The sequence below is a fragment of the Telmatherina bonti genome (assembly GCF_933228915.1).
Source record: "Telmatherina bonti genome assembly, chromosome: 18".
In the NCBI taxonomy this organism is placed as follows: domain Eukaryota; kingdom Metazoa; phylum Chordata; class Actinopteri; order Atheriniformes; family Telmatherinidae; genus Telmatherina; species Telmatherina bonti.
Genome location: NC_136616.1, coordinates 14,290,216 through 14,311,637, shown reverse-complemented (window position 1 = coordinate 14,311,637; position 21,422 = coordinate 14,290,216). Strand labels below are relative to the sequence as shown.

Sequence of the window (21,422 nt, the reverse complement as noted above, 5' to 3'; positions counted from 1 at the left end):
AAGGAATCAGTGTTTGGAATTGACATTATTGAACACAACTAATTTAGTGATCAAACGCGTCAATTAGAGTCCCCGCAAGCAGCTTCAAGTTTAGGCTTAGCACCTTTACATACAGTGTGAAATGACATTTCTAACATCTCTCAACCAGTGGTACCAATATTAACACACTAGACACTGTGGTGTAACTATCTGGCTTTTAAGTACATTTTGTATAATGTCCGAACTGCTGGTGTTTTCCCTACATGGGTCTCATATGGACCTAAAAAGGGCCCCAAGTGGCCAATAATGCCCACTGGATAATCCAGCCTTGTTTGTAGATATAATTTTTCACCATGCTTGACCCTAGTGATGCAAGCATCCACTGCGTATGGACACTGGAAATACTCCACCACATCACTGATATAAAATATGTAAAATATGGTTGCTCTCCTCTTTTGGCTGAAAACAACCTGTCTGTTTGACACGTAGACCATCACTGTCATGCTACTATTCTCACATATGGACAGAGAAGAGAGAAGTTAGAGAAGTTAACTTCACATCTGCTTGAAATGACTGAATGCATTTCAGTTTTAAAATAAGGAAAAACAACAATTTGGTTCAGACATTTAATTATTTTAAACATTTGAGCTGCAATATAAAAGTTTTAACATCTGTGTGCAATCTTTACCATCAGTTTAAGGCAGTTCTACAAATATATACACAGTAATTGACAAGTAAACATAGCAGTGCAAATTGAGTCAGGAAGTATAACTGAGTCACATGTTGCAGGCACAGTGGTTCTGTACAGTGTGTACACATTATTTAAGCACAGTTTAAACACATTCAAACTTTAAGTCGTTTTCCAGCATGTTGAAGCTAATACAAGTTCAGGATTCATACTTTTGTTCATAAGGCACATTTACCAGTGTTTTAATATTGTTGTTTTTGTAAATCCAGCTTTTTTGTGTGTTTTTATTTAATTTAAATGGATCGTGGGTTATTCTCACATCTTCAAACATTTTAGGGTTAAACCAGTGCAAGTTCAAGTTGCAGTATTTGACAAATGCCTTAAAATCCATGTAAAGAAACAAAAGAAGTCTGATGTTAATGGAAATACCCCAATGTGGAATTAAAGAGGGAAAAAATGTAAACTGGATCCTAATGAAGGAACTTGTCAACATTTTATATCTTAAAATAAAAATAAAATGACTGGGTCTTCTTTCCAACGTGAAGACAAGATGTTTGTTTCAGTCTTTCGGACCGGATTTCTCTTTACGTGTTCTTCGTATCACTTGTAAAGGCTAAGCTCTGGGCTGTGGTACAGACACATGTAGGAGTCACAGAGCAGGCGACGGACGGACTCCCGTAAGGAGGCAGCGCTGACTCTGCTCAGCTCCTCCTCCGACAGGCTGAGGTAACGTCCCACTTCGGGACACGGCTTCACCACTGGGATGTTGAAGCCATTCTCACCACCTGGTGGAGAGCATACAGAGAAGCAGAACGTCTTTAATGTGAGTTTGAATCATGTTTTTTTTATCCTGGATGAACAGAAATTTTTGTGCAATTCCATGCAAATGTCAACCTCACCATGAAAAAAAAGCAACCATATTTAAAATAAAACCTATTTAAAATATATCATCATGGTCTATATTTTTATGCCAGAAATACTTTTGATCATAATAGTCATGCAGATGTATGTTTTTCCTCATTATAACAAGGAGATGTCCGAATGTAACAATTTATTTCCAATGTAACAAATTGTATGTCTTACTAAAAGGCCAGAAGGACAAGAAGAAAATCACCTCCAGACGTCTTCTAACCTCTTTTTTTCATCAGGAAGGGTTGTTCTATCAATATGTACAATCATTTCTACTTTTTTGTCTTCTCATTGGTAGCTGGAATGTGCTGTTATGATGCTCATTTATGGGACAGCTCATGTAACATCCATAACGTTTTTAAGGAAAAGTGTTCATAAACCATCCATTTGGAAAGTAATTTCAAGACAAAAAAGACAAAATTGTCTCACCTTCACGGTCCGCCATGCTGTCAAAAAACAGCCAGTCTGTAACTTGGGGTCCACACTTGACGAAACTGACGTAATGGCTGGTCTCGATGCACGTCACAGCAAACAGAGACATTTTTCTGCGATTGCAGTTCAGAGGGCCCGACCACAGTCCCTCAGGGACAGCTATTTTCACTGGGCTGTGAGACACACGCTTCCTGTGACTGTGGACCTGATGATCCACACGGCAAACACATAAGGGTGCAAACATTAAACCTTCATTAACATCATATTTATTAAAACATTATATTTATCTCTTTTTTTTATCCACTAATGTGTGGAAATCTAAACAACAGGGACAAAGTTTGCACAGCAAAAATAACTGCTTTGGTTTTCCTTTAATAGTTTCATCAGCTTGATTCCCAGATGCAAACAGATAAAAACTAGTTGCAGCTGCTAATAATAAAAAAAAATAAAATAAAAAAAAAAATAAAAAAATTTGGCGGTACAGTTTATTTTCTGTGTTAGAAAAGGGTAAAAAAAACACATTAAGCACCTCGAAGCTCGAGAAACAACTAGAGAAAACCAGCACTGAACATTCAGCCTTCCTTCCTTCAAGTCTCCCAAATTTCTCTTCAACTTTCATATTCAGACTCCTTTTAGTCATGAATTAAATTTAAGACTCAGAGCTCGTAATATAATACGAAACAAGAAAAACATTAAATGATAAAATCTTTAAATATGTTACTGATAACTACCTGATGGAAACATACATGATGTAAACGAGGGCTGTGACGATATGCTTTCGTCCCGATTCGATTCCAATTTTTTGGGTGCCGATTCGATTTAAATTGCAATTCTCATGATTCCCCGATATTGCTGATTTTTGTAGACTAAAACCGACAAAAATAAATATGCAAAACTTTTTTTTACTTGTCATTTGTCTTGATTTGAATTAGAAAAAAAAACAAAGCACAGTAGCTAGACCATCATTCTGCTGCTATAATGCCCAGGAAGACAAGTAAAAAGATACATAAAAACAATAAAAATGACATAAATGTTATCGTGGATTCATTTTATTTATTTTAAAAAAAATTTTTTTCTCAATTTTTGATTTTTGGATTAAATTTTCCCACCTCTAATTAAAACACACAAACACAGAGACACCTCCACAACCTGCCCTGCCGCGGACAAAGTTTCCTGTTAAATATAAAATAACGGTTCATTGCACATAAAAGCAGACGTCGCCGCCCGCAGTGATCCCTCCCCGCTGCAGACGTGCTTCTCGTGATGCCATGAATGCACCTGACGAAGAATTATTTTTTTCTTGTTCTTTCAGCCTCGAGATCAAGAACCCAGTTCTTTCTTCTCTTGGAGGATGCAACAAGCTTAAATGTCAGGTTTGTGTTTTTTTCTAAAGGAAATAACAGAATAATTTTTGATTAACTACAAAGCTGTCATTTTTTCCTGAAGTTCACCTGCCTGCATCACTTTGTTCATCATCTAATTAGCTCTCTGACATTTGCACTGCGCATTTAAACACCAGGGGTGTGAGATTGATGGACAGATGTAAAATCAATCCTGTTCAATAAGTAACTGACTGGCCAGAGAAGCAGAGAGCTGCATCCAAACAGAACCAATAAGTTTAGGGACATGCATTCACACCTATATGCTAGGGGTGGGAAAATCGAATCAAAAAATCGAACATCGAAAATCTGAATATTTTGTTACACAATTTTAAAATGGATTGTTTTTTTTTGTTAAAATAATTTTTTTCAATGAAATTAAATTAATCCACTGGTTTAATTTAATCCAATTGGTTTTATTGATCTTTTCACTTGTTTTCTTGAGCATTATAGCAGCAGAATGATGGTTTGGCTACTGTGTTGTTTTCTCCTCATTGAAATGAAGAAAAATTACTAGCAAAAAGAAGTTTAATTAAAAAAAATTTTGTTTTTAATCTACAAAAATGATCAATATTGAATATTTTTGAGAATCGCAATTTAAATCGAATTGGGACAAAATCATATTGTCACAGCCCTACTATTTGCACAGCGCCCCTCACTCATTAGACCTATATTTCCACTGGAAGTAACAAACAAAACACAACCAATTCTGAATCAATACAGAGACTCCATACAAGGCACAAGCAGACTCACCCATACACGGGCAGAACATGCAAACTCCTTACAGAAAGGCGACTATCTGAACCTCCCCAGGCTGCAGTGCTGCAGCACCACTGTGCTGAAAGAGTAATCACTTCTACTTCCTGAACAATTCTGCTTTGTGTAACTAATTTGTGTCGAACATGGGAAGCAGCTGGTTTGATGCTGGTGCCGACACTGGTAGAGGATTACCTGTGTACTGCAGGTGTGACAGTACTGTTTCAGTTGTCCGGGTGTGATGTCTAAATCTTCGTAGCACTGCAAACACTCCCATTCAGCCACAGCCTGGCAAATACTGCACTGTCTCAGAGCTACAAAGACACAACAGTGAAGTGAGCGGGGAAAGTGTTCAGCTTCAGCAAAGATAGAAACAAAAGTGACAAAAATCTGAACTCATTCATTCATTTTCTATGCCGCCTTTTCCAATTCAGGGTCACGCAGAAGCTGGAGTCAGGTACACACCCTGAACAGATCACCGGTCCGTCGCAAAAAAACATCAAAAACTGAGATGAAATATTTGCATCTGAGGTACTTACTGTCGTCCAGCAGGTCCGTTATGTCGAGAGTGAGGGTGGGCAATATGGCATCAAACATTTTGAAGTCCTTCCCAAACCTGGGCATCAGCAGGAGGAGACAGGATGGAGCCTGTTGGGGAAATGAATGTAAAGAAAGACTTAGATGTGATTTAACCAGCAGACACTGCGAAAGAACGAGCCAGAACACTTTGCATGTAACTGGAAGAGACATTTATCTCTGTACCAGTCCATCGTAGCAATAGACGTAAGCTAGGTGGTTTCTGTCATAAAAACAAATTTCTTATCCACTTATACAACACATCACATCTAAGGTCGCAGCTGGAGGTACGAGATGCTGGCAGGGTAAAGGTTGCTTCGACATGAAACTACCTTGACCATGAGACATAACGCATCACCTCAACAAACTTAAGCCCGGCATGGAGGAACGAGGACTCGAGCAGGGCCTGAACGCTGGCGACCCTCATGGATGAAGACGACACAGGGGGGATCGGTGAACCAAGAGGGGAAACAGGTGAAGAAGGGGAGGAAGCGGGAAGAGTTGGTGGGAAGAGCTGGTAGAGGTGACACTCCTGAGGCTGCTGAGTCATCGATCTGAGAAAGGAAGGAAAGAATGACTGAACTTTAGACACACTTTGCTCTGGAAACTTGAACACGAAGCTAAATCTAGCGCTGTGGTTCGAAACATGACTTTTAAAGGAAACCCCCAAATAGGTAAACGGCATTATTCTGCTGTATTTGTCTCAACTTTAGGACCAATAAGCTCTGGTGGAGATTAAGTGAAATAGGACTTCTTTCTTTCTTTTATTTCTTACTTATTCATTGCAAATCAAAACAAAAAAAACAAACACATCGAGTGTTTCCACCATGGTATGAATGATAATAAACCGAGAGCAGGTCTTGGTCCTGTTGCGTCCTCACAGAGGAATGCAGGCGAGCTGCAGTGTTGCATTAATGTTTAGTCAGTTCAGTAACAAGCAGTCGAATCAAAGATGTACACTTGGCCTTTGTGACAGTGTGTGCGTGACACGGAAGGCCTGCGAGCCATCACCTGATCTTGAGGAGCGGTTCGACTTTGAGGAGCTGGAAAAGCTTGTTGATGAACTCTTCAGGATCTGACAGATGGAACAAAAGCAGATTGGCGACATTCCTCGGCCTCATGAACAAGAAGTAAGAAACAGGAATCCTGAGGTGTTATAAACAAACCTTTCTCCTGGTTGGTGAAGCCAGTGTTGATGTTTGCAGCTTCCAGCAGCCGTCTCAGAGCCATGGTCTTACTGGCACACACATAGCCATACCTTAAAACATAACAGTACACACAGTCTTAAGAAATGTCAAGTTGGATTGCAAAAGTTATTATTGTGTTATTAATACAAGTTGTATAAACTTTAATAGTCATGCAGTTGCAAGATAAAAGTTTCTGCAACCCAGTCACACACATCTAGCAACACTATCATATTTCACCATCATCTGTGATTTGTTGCAATAATATCTGCTGCCGAACGATCTGCAGGTGCTGCCGATGGCGGTTACCTTGGCAACGCCACAACAAGAGACATTAAATAGTCCGCTCAGCCGCTTCTTGTTAAAAACATTATTTTTACAGTAAAAACAGCATTGGTAATTGATCTTATCTTATTTCTTTTTGTGAGTGACCATGGTATAAATGGGATAATGTCCTCTGAGGTGTCCATTATCAGAAATGATTGACGTGATTGACGCGTCGTTCATTAATTTCTGATAATGGACACCTCGGAGGGCATTATCCCTTACTTAAGCAGCTAACGGAGGTAAGCGGCCTAAAGCTAAGTCACGTTGTTAACCGGCTAAAAACCGCAAATGTTTTGTGTTCTTCTTACTTGAAGCGGGAGATTGAGTGCATGTCAATCAAAAGGACACACCCCAAATATGTCGAACTTTGAGATTAAATTACTTTTAAATGGGCGAGTTTTGAAAAAATTCACTCCCCCGACAGTTGTCATTAAGGTAAACCTGACATATTCAACCAAAAATGGATTTTTGAACCAGGCTGTAAACATGTTTATTTCTGCTGTGAAGTTGGCCTGTTTAGCATGGGAGTCTATGGGGATTCGCTCTGTTTTCCAGCCCCTAGTGGATGAAGGGGGAACTGTAGTTTAACACACCGCCGCATAGGCTTTACTTTCAACCGCCGGAGGTTGCTGCTTGGTCTGAACGAAGGCTGCTCCATTTAGTGGAGTTGCTCTAAACCAGGAGTGCCCAAATCCAGTCCCATCCTGCAACTTTTAGATGCATCCCTTCTACATTACACCTTAGTCAAACTAAATTCCCTCATCCAGGAGGCCTGGTAACAACCCTTTCACTAGCTTCAGAGCAGGAGAAATACGCCGGCTCCTCCTTGCTGGAGTGGGAGGGAGTCCATCTTCACCTTTCTGAGAGGGTTTAAACGCTCATATTTTTGTTAAGATCTTCAACTGGTTTTTCAACATGCAAACGCTGTCCGCCTACGGAATCACGATCACCTGTGTGTGAGTGTGGCATTAGGGTGGAAGTCCACCATGACATAGAGAAGCTATGAACCTTGAATTAGCTTCAGTGAAGAGAATTAAGGACTGTAGGCAGTAATATGATGGCGTTAGCCCCTCATCTGCAGTGAGCTCCGGTTAGAGAGCCATGAACAAGGCAGATGTTAAGCTTCCACTTTCTTTACTGGCAGATTGACTCAGTACAACTTAGTAGTACTCTCAGAGCAGATAACCAGGTTAAAACACCTTGGTATAGGTTTGGTGAGCCTACACAGGTATGTACCGTAACTAACTGGAGGTATACGTTTGTAGTCTTTGAGGACTACGAATGGAAAGTAGCTTCTAGCTAAATCTGGTATATTTAAAACTACATCATGGATTTGATCGGCTGGTTTCTCAACGCAATTGATCACATTTTCTCAACCCGAAGATAGGGCAGAGGGGAGCCCGCATGTCCTGAGGGGACGCTTCCGGCTGGATATGTTCAGGACTCATGGGCCAGATGGAGACCGATGTGTCTGGCAGTTCTGTCCTCTGAGGACGTGGAGGATGTTTACATCTTTGGATTATTGGTGATCGGGATTCTGCTGATTGGCGCTGGTGGAGTTCTGCTCTACCTCAAGACCCATGAGATTCTGGCAACAACTGGCAGGCTGCCAGAATTTTGCAACGGCATGTGTCAGGCTAGCAGTGCACAGACTCTTGTGGCCAGATGACCATACTGGTCATCTGGCCGCGGTCCTGGAGCTGGTCCGCAGAATTGATAACAACATGGAGAAAATGTCTGCTAGAATCGGTGGAAATTGACCCCCCCCATTCGGCTGTCTGGAGCTGCCTGTCTGAGATCAGCTATGGACTCAAGGCCGAGGGTAAATTGTTTTCCTCCCCTGGAACCCAAACAACAATCATATCTGGATTCGGCTTCCCAGTGGCCTTGGTCCGGCACAACCCCCCTCTGTATTTTCGGACCGTGTCTTCCTGGCGCAGCCTGGGGTTACATGACCTTTTTTGCCCTCGACCCCCTATGATCCTACTGTATCGCTGTTCTTATCTATTGTAAGGCAGCGCTGGTATAATAACTACATGGCCTAAGCTTAAGCTCAGTTCTGTATTGCTCTTTTGTCATGAATGTTACATGTCTGTATGTCTGACCTTGGACGAGCTGGCTTGAACTCTGAATTTCCCCTTTGGGGATGAATAAAGTATCTTTGATTTGATTTGATTTTGATTTACACACTACTGAATTTGAACAAAGTGTTCAATAATGTGCATTGTCCGCATTAAATTCAATGAATAAATAAATAAATAAATGACACATCATTGTGTAAATTAAAGAAATAACATCAGACTGTTTCAAACATTCGGGGATCTCCAACTCCAGTCCTTAAGAGCGACCACCCTGCAGGTTTTAGCGTTTTCCCGCTGCAACACACCTGAGCCAAATCAATGGGTCATTAACAGGCAGGTGCAGAAGGTGACAACAAGTTGTTGGAGAACCTTTTCGTTTTAATCAAGTAGGTCGTACAAGAGAAACACTAAAACCTGCTGGATGGTAGCTCTCGAGGACCAAAGTCATTGACCCCTGCTCAAAAGGTGACTTGAAATGACCTCTGTTGTGACTTGGCGCTGTAGAGAAAACCAGATGAAAATAAAATGATTCAGCCTTTGATTGGGGTGAAGGGTCTCAAATACAATGGTAGGGCAAACACTGCAACCTTGTACAGACACACCTTCGCATGGGGTTGACGATATTGCAGCGCAGGAGATCCTGAGCCTGACTGGCGGTTTGGTCAGCTTCTGCATCAGACGGCCAAAACAACACCCAGTCTGCCGAACTGCAGCAGGAGAACAGACTGCAGAGACAGGTCGCAGAATCGTTTCTTTTAGAAAAATAGGAAGATTTTTACACCAGACAGACACACTGTTGTTACTCTGAACACAAACATACGTTTTCATTTAGCGTATTTCATAATTAAGTAACTTTATATCTTTCTAAATCTGTAAGTTTGATATGTTTTATGATGAAACTTTATACACAGGAGCAGATTTCACCTGAACAACGTGGCATCCAGATAGCAGGAGTTGAGGTGTCCCTGGATTCCTCTCTTCCAGCCGCGGTAAAGCTCTTTGGCCTCGTCCCCGACCACAGGGGGAGTGTGCTCCTCCACGCGCTCGCTACCCCACTCTGCAAAGGCTGCCGGCCACAGTCACAGAAGACGGCTTTAAATAAAAAAACTACCCCCAAATATCTGCTTCAATCCTCAACATGAATATATTTTAAACAGTACAAACTGAGAAAAGTTGGTACAGTCTGATGCCCCGCTTCTCAAGCTAGGTTGTTGAAATTTCATTTAGGTAAGATAGTGATCCCCAAAATGTCACAAAACAGTGGAAATTTGGTTTGTCTGGTTTGTTCTTCTGTACTGGTAACGAACCATTACCAGCAGTTGTTACAAAAACCACAAGACTAATTACTGATTCTTTTCACTGTGGTTTAATGGCTATGTGATGTGTCTAATTTAAAATGAATAAAGAATCTGCTTAATCAAAACATTTGGGAGCATAATGCTCATTTCTCTTCGCATTCAAGATGTTCTGATACCAAGATGGCGAAGACGCTACCAAGTTCCAAACTTCAATCAAAGCATCCCAACACACCGCGTCTTGTCTACAGTAGAGGCTACAGTCATGTTTGTTTTTTTACCGATAGAGTTGCATCGCTCCACTTGATTGACAGGCCTCTCGGGGGCGGGGAACCTGGAGTCTCGTCTGCAGTTGCGAAGCTTGACAAAGAGTCCTTTGTTGGGCGGGCAACGGAAATGTCGCTCCCCGAGGTAACTACCATCAGTTCCAGCAGAGAGCTCCTGGTCCTGGGACACACAGACACTGTTTTATTTAATTGATTCTGTGTGTTAATACATTCAGCTTATTGACGATTTACCATTTTGACAGAAAGGCAAAGTAGATTTATGACAATTCAAGTGTTGTGTAAGAAACAAACCTGCATATATCAGGTTCATGTGTGTACATATATATTATATATTACATACAATATATATTACAAACATAACATACATACACACATACACATAACACATACATACATACATACATGTACACAAACACTGACACATATATAGTTAGTTCGTTGTAGTCTTTTTTTTTTTTTTTTTTAGCTCACATTTACACCTCATTCCAGTCTTTTTTTTCAGCACAAAACATTTCTTGATACCTGAAAAACCTTCTTTGTTTTTTTTCCCAGGAGGCTCTTTGGTGTTGACTGTTGAATACATCAAATATTCTAATGTTTCTTATCTGGCTGCTAATTCTTCTTTTTTCTCGGTTAGCAATTTGCAACTTTGCTGGGAGGGATGCTCTATACACAATACCTTGTTTATTATGTTGTTTATTTTTATGTTTTGTTTTAATTATTATTATCTTGGCCCTGTGATAGACTAGAGACCTATCCAGAGTGTCCCTTGCCTCTCGTCCAATGACTGCTGGGATAGTCTCCAGCTTCCCCCTGACCCTTAATTAGACTAAGCCGTTAAGAAAATGGATGGATATTGTTACCTTTATTAAATGTCCTCTTAATCTTTCTGATTTATTAAAGAGAATTCAACCAGATCTTCTTTATGCTTCATATAGTTGTTTCCTAAAGTTGTTTTAGTTCTTTAAAAAAATTCACAAAGTTAAGCATTTTGTAACATTGCTCAGAAAAAAGCCATAACATGTTATATTTGTTTTTTTATTATAATTATTTGTTCAAAATCACTTGTCGATAAGAACCATTGCATTTTTATAATGTCAAAACATGTTATTTATATCAGATGATGCAGCAGGTCCCTGTACTCATCCTCTAACAAAAGCATAAAAACCAAATACTGCCTCAGAGGCAGGACTTTTTCCCTTTGTGGGACAGAGAGAGCGAAGTGGGGCTATTAAATTGGTTGCAATTTTAAATTTTAAATTTATGCTACTAGATGTCACTGCATCCTACACATTAGACCTCTAAACTCAGACAATAGACAGTTAGTAAGCCAGTCTACGCTAACCAGTAAAATAACCCAACACATGAAACCTGATGCCCTGATCATAAGTAAAGAAAACAATCTGATATTTTGTGATCAAGTGTGAGTAAAATGTTTTGTTCAGTCAAAACATTTACACAAAATACATTTTCACCTCAATTTGAATCTTTAAAATGATTGAATTCATTATAGAACAAATGTAAAATTACTATTAAAGACATTTCACCATTTCCACGAACCGTTTCTGATCCAGTCTGGTGCATAAAACATGCTGACAGAAACACAACTAATAGAATAAAAATAAAAACTCACAACGGTGGGCTATCAGGGTAAATCAAGGGAAACTGAAGCAGAAACTGTCCTTACCAGCTCGATTCCAGCCACCGGCTCCGAGATGCCACTTATATGTCCAATCCAGCAGATGACTCCAAAAAGTGGCGGGTCGTTCACTTCGACCATCGACCCCACCTCTAGCTTGCTCCCGAGTCCCGCCTCCCCATTCTCCTCTGCGTTGTCTCCATCATCAGGAGTCCTCAGAAGGGATGGGGGGCCGAGAACCCCGTTGGTGTGGTACAGCTGATCGGAGTCAGCTGGTGGTGCGAGGTTCTGCGGTTTTGGAGGTGGTACTGGAGGAGTAGGTTGAGCTTTCTGGGGAGGTTTATGTGGAGGCAGAGGAGGAGGTTTCAGGGCTTGTTTAGGCGGGGGGAGCAGTGCAGTCTTGGGGGCAGCAGCAGGTGGCGATGTTGGAGCTGGTTTGGTTACTGGGGGGAGTACCGGCTTCAGGATGGATTTGGGATTTGGGTGAGGTGTGCTGTGATGGTATTTGTTTTCTGAGGACACAGAAATGAAAACGGTACTTGAGCTCAGAGCTTCGTTAAAAAATATTACAAAATAATTTCCTGTTGAAAGAAAAATAATCTAAACTCAACAGGCCACTTTATTAGGTCCATGTTCAGTTACTGGTAACACAACTGGCTAAATCAGCCAATCACATGACAGCGGCTTAATGCACTCAGTTGCTTAGACATGGTCAAGATAACTTACGGAAGTTCAAACTGAGCATCTGAATGAGAAAAAAGGGGATTTAAGTGACTTTAACCTTCATCACACTGCATAAAAAAATGAAGTTTTTTCCTTATAAAACTGCATTTTTTCACAAGCAAAAATCATGCCTACTTGGTTAAAAAGCACATTTCTTGTTGTAATAAAGAATGAAAAATATGTTCATAGTGTCTTTTTCATTGTCTTTTGCATATATTCCTTGAAAAAAACAAAATAACACACAAATAAAAATTTATTTAGTTTTATTTAGTTTATTTAGGGTGCTTTCTACCTTCAAATTCAAAGTGAGCGTGAGTGTTTGATAACTTATTCACATATTTTTTTTGTTGGTTTTGCATATTGTCACTTTCTACTTATGTCTTGTTGTATTGCAGTACTGTAGTAGTTTATATTGTTTTGTGATATACTTTAACTTTAGCAGATTAGACACGCCTTTCTTTTTCCTCTCTCTATTTTTCTCTCTTCATCTTCTTTTTTTTCCTCTTCCCCTGCCGGGTCCAGCACGGCCATTTCAAGACTGATGATGATTACAAAAAAAAAAGCACATTCAGATTATCAAGGGCAGCTATATACACGAGATGCCTCCCTTGATAGAGTAAATCTGTCTGGCAAAAATATGGCATGCAGATTGCTGTTCTGTATGCTGGGATGCTGGACAGGAGAGGTAAAAGAAAAAAAAAAAAAGAAATTCAAAGTGAGCAACACAACTTGATCGTCCCACTCTTTCCCCCTTTGCGTCTTTTAATCTTTTACTTGGTCAACATAGTGATTAGTCTCGAACAGAGCAATGATCTCTTCGATGAAGAAAAGCTCAAACAGTCCCTCTTCAGACACATCGTTGTCTTCTAAATGTGGCCCTGCAAGTTCACGAACAGTGAACTGAGTTACTGTATTTCTGTATACTGTATTTTGCAAGGAGCGCTTGCAAAAATCGGGCGCATGAATGCACTGGCAGTGTGTTGAAGGTTAAACATGGCATGGGTCTAGGTGTCTCATAAACTGCTAATCTACTGGTATTTTCACACACTGGTATTTTCTCTATGGTTTACAGAAAATTATCTGAAAAAGAGAAAATATCCAAAGAGCAGCCGTTGCCTGGAAACCAAATGTCTTGTTATTAGAGATCAGAGGAAAATGGGCAGCAGTAACCGAAGTAACGAGGTATGCCGAATGTCCTCTCTAAACACACAACTGGTCTGACCTTGAAGCAGCGAAACACCACACCGGGTGCTTCCTGTCAGCTAAGAACAGGACATTGGAGGCTACTGTTACTGACCATATCCATCCCTTTATGAGGACAGAGTACCATCTTCTGATATCTACTTCCAGCAGGATGACGCACCATGTCACAAACTCACATCATCTCCAGCTGGTTTCTTCAATGTGACGATGAGTTCACTGCCTCCACAGTCACCACATCTCAATCCAACAGAGCAGCGTTGGATGTGGTGAAACGGGAGTTTCTCATCATAGATGTTAAAAGGGAGTTTTTTCCTTCCCACTGTCGCCGGTGTGCTTGCTCCAACTCAATCTGTTGGTTTCCTTATATAGGCTGTTATGAATTGGCTTTCTTATGTTTTTTTTTTCCCTGTCCGTAAAGCTTCTTCAGATGGCATTGCCGTGATTTGATGCTATATAAATAAAGTTGATTTGAATTGAATGTGCAGCCGACAAATCTGCAGCCACTGTGTGATACTGTCATGTCATTATGAAACAAAATCTCTGAGGAATGCTTCCAACTCCTTGTTGAATCAATGCAATAAAAAGGCAAAAAGGGGTCCAACTTGGTACTGCCAAGGTGGACCTTATAAAGTGGCCAGTATGTGTGTGTGTTGGGAGGATAAACCGTCGCCGTACCTGAAGAAACCCTGTTGATTGGCAGTAGTAGTCCATATATTTCAGAAGGAATGTGGCAGAGCTTCTGACCCTTGTAATGTCCATCCCAGTTACCAACAGGAGTATCCTGGAAGTTACACGCAAACACAGAAGAGCTCATAAATAAAACAGATACACGGGGAAAAACAAGTTGCATGTTTTAAAAGAAAGAAATTCCAGTGCATGTAGCTTGAATATTTTGTCTATTTGACTTGTTAATGATTCTGTGTTTGATGATAAGAGTATCCCATGTGGGCCATACTGACCAGAAGGATGCCGACATGAATTCCTGATGAAGACCGACCAGGCAGGGCACCACAGAAGCGCACCTCGCCTGTGCAGACGGCATCATCTGTTTGGAAACACACTCTTTGGCCAATGCGGAATGGGGGAGGCGACAAAGGGACTCGGACTTGGTTGTGAGTTGTGACGGGTGCAGAATCAGCCGTTCGAGAGAGGATGCCATTTAACGGCTGAGGGGGGCCGGTTACGCGAGGCTGGCGGATGCTAACGTGATCAGTGTGCTGCTGGTGATTATTGCTGCGGCGCCCGTTGCTGGCATGGTTGACGCGGTAGTGGTCTCTGTCACGCAGTCTGTCTTGGGGTTCAGAGTTATCGGCGCGAGACCAGTGGCGGAGCCTGATGTGACTGACTGGAAGGAAGAGGGCACAGGCTTCGGGGCATGTGAAGTAGCGATGACCTTTATAGGTACCGTTGCTCACTCCTTTTCCCACTGCTGACCCCTGGAGGAGGAACAGATAGGAAATTTCTCTAAGCGTCAGCTTTACGGGTTTAAATACATTTATCTTCATTAATCATGATTATTTCTGAACCTCTGAACTTCATTTACAGTTGTGCTCATATGTCTTCATCCCCTTTCATTAAAGAAAAGCCTGAATTTAAACAGTCACTCAAATAACTGGAGACTTAAAAAAGGAACAAGAACTAAAAATTTGCAAAAATGTAATTTAGTAATATAAGACACTGTTTTTTCATTTAATTGAGTTGAAGAAAGAAAAACAAATAAATTGGTCCTGGATAAATTAGAGCACTTTTTTTGTTGAACAGTGGGACAAAATACCTGTCAACAGGTGCAGAAGTCTGACTGAGAGGAACAGAAAACACCTGACTGGAGCGGAAACATTAAAGGATTGTTCAACTAAATATTAGTTTATGAGTGATGTAATATGTAATAAATTATCTTATTTGTTTGCTTTTAAAAAAATATATTTCTATTGCACCAGAATTAGAAAATAATTTTATGATTTTCATACATTTTTATTTATTATTAGTTTAGTCCGTTTCAGCTTATTTTACAGGCAGCTGTTTTTTTTCCTTCTTTAATGAAAGGGGATGAATAAATATGAACACAATTGTGTAAAGCCCTTTAAAACAACCAAAGTTGGGACAAAGTGCCATACATCAGCCAAAAATTATGAGGTAAATAAAACCAGAAAATCATACAAAAACCATAAATCATACAAGTAATAATAATAATAATAAAAAAGAATAAATAGTAAATAAAACCAACAAACCCAAAATATAGCACACTGACCAGAAGCAGACTCACACTGGGTTAAAAGCCAAGGAATAAAAATGGGTCTAAAGATAAGTTTTACAAATGGAAAGTGAGGAAGTTTGTCTAATGTGGAGGGGAAGCTCATTCCACAGTTTAGGACTGGAAACAGAAAAAGCTCCGTCCCCTCTGAGCTTCCGTTTGGACCTCGGTACGTCCAGGAGCGGCAGGTCAGCTGACCTGAGGCACTGAGCAGGAGTGTGGAGGTGGAGGAGCTCAGAGAGGTAAGGAGGGGCCAGACCGTTTAAAGATTTAAAAACAAATAAAAGGATCTTAAAATGAATTTTATATAGCACAGGCGGCCAGTGGAGGGAGGCCAGGATGGGTGTTATGAGCTCCCTCTTACACACTCCAGTTAGGAGCCATGCACCTGGAGAACCTCAACACTTTCATACATAGTAGTCACTGTTGTTGCATATCCATGAATGACGACAGTATATTTGTAAATGAACCACTTCAGTGGTTGTTAGTGAGTCATCCAATACATTAAAACTCACTGAAGAATAAATATTTAACTGAACTTAAATACATACAATGTAAAAATGCAAGTTTGCCTTTGTGATAAACAAGATAAGAAAATGATATGACTGTATTTCTATACAATATTTACATCATATAATTATGATCTAAATTTTTTATAGAACACAATAAAAAAGTCTAATAAGTTCAAAATATCACTAATAGACAAAAAAGTATCACTGCACATGTCTGTTAAAGTAAAATACAGTATTTAAAAATGTGGCATTGTTTTTTTATTAATAGGTGCATGAAAGGGTTAACTCCTCAAAATAAGTATGCTAAAGGAATTTTTGTCAGCTAATTTTCCTCCTTAATAAAACAAAATCATGTTTTATTAACCACTGTAAGAAAATCTGATTAGTCCGGAGGTCCAAACCTGTCAGGTTGAAGTTTAATTCCAAATAGAAATTAGCATTAGGAATTAAGTGTTTACATGGTCATTTTTTTCATCCGTTTAAAGCAGAATTAACTTTTATTCTGAATTAAACAGGAATTAAAACTCCCATGTAAACGCACGGAATATAAGACATCTATGGAGACAAAGGGTAACAAACAACCAGCCAAATATCTCTTGCAGTGTACCAGATCTGCAGGAAGTGTGGGAAAAAAAAGGCAGATTTTTTTTATGATATTTACCTTTAGCTGCACCCCAAAAAACACAGCAGTGCTCCCTCTGGTTAGCGGTCCCATGTACTTGAGCTCTGCCTCTGCCAGCTCGTCCTGCTGGCCTATTTGGACCCACAGCGGGGCATGAACAGGCAGGGAAGCCAGATGCTGCAGCTTGCCAGGATTGTCTGAAAAACAAAAACAACAAATAAACACACAGAAACCTGACAGAGACGGGAAATAAGTTAATACTTTTGCTTTAAAGGAAACGTTGGGCTACTTTTTGGGTTATAAATCTACCCTTAGTTACAGAAGCGAATGGTTACAGTGAAAAACAATCACAGGACGGGAATGCTGTTCACTGTTTGTTAGTTTTGGCACGTGTTAAAGTCTTACAAGAAAGAAATCGCCTGCTACCCCACGTACTTTGGACGTAAATCATTCATTACCTAGAAGGTTCTGTCGAACGTCCAGATCAGACACAGGCTCCAGCAGGCCGGAGAGATCAGTCGGGACTTCAATCAGGAACTTCCTCTCTATTTTAACCATAACTCCATTGTCTAACACCTGGAAAAAAACAGAACGTAGAGGAGGAAAATATGCGTGAGAGGAAGAACGAATGAAGGAATGAATGAAGGAATTAATGTGGATATGAAGTATATTAAATTAAAAAAAAAAGAAAAAAAGAAAAATATCATCCTAAGTTCACTGCAAAAACTCAGCCTTAAAAAACAAGAAAATAATAAACAAAAATTAGGTAAATGTTTTGCTTAAAATAAGATAAATTTTCTGCCAACAGAACAAGAAAAATTTGGCTTCCTAAAATGAGTAAAAATACTCTTAAAACAAGAGGAATTCTCTGGCATCAAAAACTAAGAATTACATTTTCTTTAAAAAAAATAAGCAAATGTGTACTCATTTTAAGATTTTTAATCTTACTTAGATTTCAGTTTTTGCAGTGTACAATGAGTTAGAAAAATGGGATTCTTAAATTTACAAACCACAGATAATTCATGCATTTGTCATCAACTTCATTTAATTTGTAAATACATATTAATTTGTGTGTTTCAGGTCAGTAACAAATCCTTAAAAAATATTAAAGAAAAAAAAAGGTTTTAAGCAAATTACGACCAGAAATTTAAAAAAAATATGGAAAAAATAGCATTTAACAAATATGATATCAACAGGGGATTATAATCATGTTTTAGTACTAATACAGGAATATTTGAGGGCAGATGGGCAGAGCATCTCCACTGGTTTATTAGACGGCATTGCAATAAAATCTATCATTCATTCATGCTTGATGAAAGCTTATCAAGTGCTAAAACACAGAGTTAAGAGTCACATTTGCTGCTAAAAGCTTTGTTGTGCAAATCCTTATGTTAGTCTTATACATAGGTGGCGCTGACTTCTCGATGCTCAGGAATTTGCAGCATCACAAGGTGCAAATGTGTATCGACACCAGCCAAATAAATATTGCACATCTTTTCAGAAACAGAAAAAAAAGGCACAATATGCTCTGAGACTAAAATGTCTAAAAGTCTAAAAGCTCATTTACACATCAGTGACGGCAGCATTAATGTGGAAAAGTTTATTTAGACTTTAGCGCAACAATGTCCATGCGTTTGTCAACAAGACTATGTAAAACTTACACTCTGAACACATTACAGAGATATGACTGAGGATGGAGAAGCTTTAGGTACCTGGCTCACCCGCCTGGAATCCTGATCAGTCCCCAAGACATGATGTGTTTTTCATTTTTAAACAAACAAAAAAGTAAAATGGGACGACGACAACTTCATGCTGTTACAGATGTAAGCAGGTGTTTGCAAAATGCGACAAATTAAAACTGAAACAATTATTCACTCAGTATTTCTGTTGCCTGAGTCTGTTCAGTGTTTTGACCAGGAATGGCAACATGACAAAGTAGTAAATGGTTAAGACCTTAGGTTTTACTGCAACTTTAAAAAAAAAAAAAAAAAAAAAATCAGTTTTGAGCCTGAAATTCAAAATAATGATGTATATTTAGAAATAACATGAACTTGAGAGGACAGAAATGATTTAAACTGTTTAGAAGGATATATATTTTTTTTAGATAAATGGAAGAATTCCTGTTTTATTTAATTTTCTTTTCCATCACAACTTTGTTTTATTTAAAGCTAACATAAATCAAAAAGTTTACTCAGCTTATTGAGCACCATCTGACTACCACAGCAGGCATGTTAAGCTGAGTAATATAAAGAACGAACAACCCAAGCTTGTATAATGAGAACAGATACTGATTTTCAACTAAAACTGAACAAAATATCAGTAATACTCTACTTATAATTTATTGAGTTTGATAAAACTGGATTGATTGGACATTAATAAGCTGTTGTAAATCAATAAAATGATTATTCTTCTAAGAATACTAATGGATGTGATGAATGTGCTAATGTAGATATAAAAGAGGATATCATTACTTTAACCCAGAGGTTGTCCCCTCTGCTCTTTCCCGTGTCCTGCTCCTGGCAAAGGAACCCCCGCTGCAGCCGAATGGTACCTTCCAGGTGATCCTGAACCCGCAGGTCGGTCGAGACCATGAACGTTTTAAGGGGGCGCCGCTTCCTGCTCTGCTCATGAGCCCCTGACATCTTGGACGTCTCTTTTTGCGTAGCTGTTCCACAGTGGAAATAAGCCCCCTTTTCTCTATGAAATAAAAATGAATTTATTGATTAAGAAGGAGCCCAAGTGAGTTTTTCCACCTGACGTGACGGTAACGTCAGGTAAAGACAAGACCAATGACGGTCACGTTAAACTTGCTTCTTTCATGTTTTACCTGTTCTCTAGAAAAACAGATAAAGGTGTATTGTAAAACAAGAAAACCAGGTAGTTAACTTGGATAACAACCATACGTATTCATGAAAAACTCACCAACTTCGACCATCAACATTTCCCTTCATATTTAAATAGACTCGCTCAATAACAATCACCAACATCATGGAGCAGGAAGCAGCTTGGTTGACAGCCGCTGCGCCAATAGCATTCAAGAAAAGTTCATCGTTGGACTCTGGACCAATCAAAAAGTATGTGGGCGGTTCCGACACGGGAAATTCCACCGGTTGTGAATAAGTTTGTGAAATATAATTCAGGTTGTGATTTATTTTTTATTAGTTTATAAATACAGTAGAAAAACATTTCCCTATAGTTATTATTACACTTTTTCCTTTTACAATTTTCATCATCCCTCACAAAAATACATAAAAGAGATGAAACACAATTCACAACCAAATTTGGCCAAAAAGCCCCTTCAAAAACTAACAAATTAGAAAGTGCATATTTATCTTCCACTTTTTCATGGAAATATTACACATATATAAAGATCTATATCACAGAAGTCAGAGTGGGTCATACTATAATAAAAAACAATAAATTTATATTTTCTATTAAGATGGACACAGCAACTCTCTGTCACCAAAATGAACAGAACAGTATCCAGACATCTAGGCTTCAAGCCTTCCCGGATAAAAACTTCTCAGGTGTTTCATGTGAATACGTTAATGCTTAAAAAAAATAAATAAATAAAATAAAAAAAAAAAAAAAAAAAAAAAAAAATATATATATATATATATATATATATATGTATATATATATATATATATATATATATATATATATATATATATATATATATATATATATATATATGTATGTATAGATATATATAGATATATATATAGAAAATTTACAAGTTAGTGATAAACTTCAAAGACCAGGTGTGAAATATAAATAAGTTATATCAAGTTTTTTTTTCTTTTACAGAAAAAATCGGGAGAAAATTCCTGTTAATCTTATTAGGAATACTTTGATAATTAACATATTTGGAGTAAAAAATGTGTTTTTTCCCCTATTGTTTTTAAAATTATATCTAAATAACCTGGATTTTCTGTACCAATATTGGATTTTAAGAAAATTAAACAAAAAAGATAAGACTTCTTTGCAACTTAAGAGTAGAAATAATATAGGAATAACCTTAAATAAAACCCAATGGGAGTTTGCATGTTCACCCTGTGTATGCGTGGGTTCATTCCGGGTACTCCGGCTTCCTCCAACCGTCCAAAGACATGCGTGTTAGGTTCATTGGTTACTCTAAATCGCCCCTCGGAGTGAGTGTGAGTGGTTGTCTGTCTGTGTGGCCCTGCGATGGACTGGCGGCCTGTCCAGGGTGTACCCTGCCTTTCGTCCAAAGACTGCTGGGATAGGCTCCAGCTTCCATGTGACCCTTTATTGGACTAAGCGGTTAGGATAATGAATGAATGAATGAAACCCATTGATTGGTTTTCATTTGCATAAAGACATCAAGATCCTTTCTGAGATGTGAAGTACTTTCCAAAGCATCCATCTGCACGGTTTCCAGTGAATGAACATTATAATTGTTTAGTAATTAAATGTGTTTTAAAGAGTACCAAAAAAAGCACATTTAAGTTTTTATGCTAACAGAACAATACAGTGCAAATAAATAAAGCGAATGTTTTGCCACCGAAGAAAGCTTCCTGCTTTTAGGTGTCAGTTATAGTCTCACAGTCAGGAT

General features: G+C 38.9%; 1 protein-coding gene across 1 annotated transcript; it reads right to left on the bottom strand.

Annotated features, from left to right (window-relative positions):
- Nucleotides 1–1,267: 1,267 nt before the first annotated feature.
- On the bottom strand, nucleotides 1,268–19,816 carry cyld3 (cylindromatosis (turban tumor syndrome) 3; the record flags this gene model as incomplete). The annotated part of the gene is made up of 17 exons (XM_079257358.1): nucleotides 19,766–19,816; nucleotides 19,315–19,540; nucleotides 17,302–17,419; nucleotides 16,883–17,040; nucleotides 14,418–14,894; nucleotides 14,134–14,239; nucleotides 11,581–12,044; nucleotides 9,888–10,053; nucleotides 9,236–9,377; nucleotides 8,914–9,036; nucleotides 5,886–5,977; nucleotides 5,731–5,794; nucleotides 5,078–5,273; nucleotides 4,683–4,791; nucleotides 4,339–4,457; nucleotides 2,006–2,213; nucleotides 1,268–1,452 (listed from the first exon to the last, which is right to left on the bottom strand). The coding sequence occupies exons 2-17, from the start codon at nucleotides 19,483–19,485 to the stop codon at nucleotides 1,268–1,270; spliced, it is 2,898 nt and encodes a 965-aa protein (XP_079113484.1). The 5' UTR covers nucleotides 19,486–19,540; nucleotides 19,766–19,816.
- Nucleotides 19,817–21,422: the final 1,606 nt, after the last annotated feature.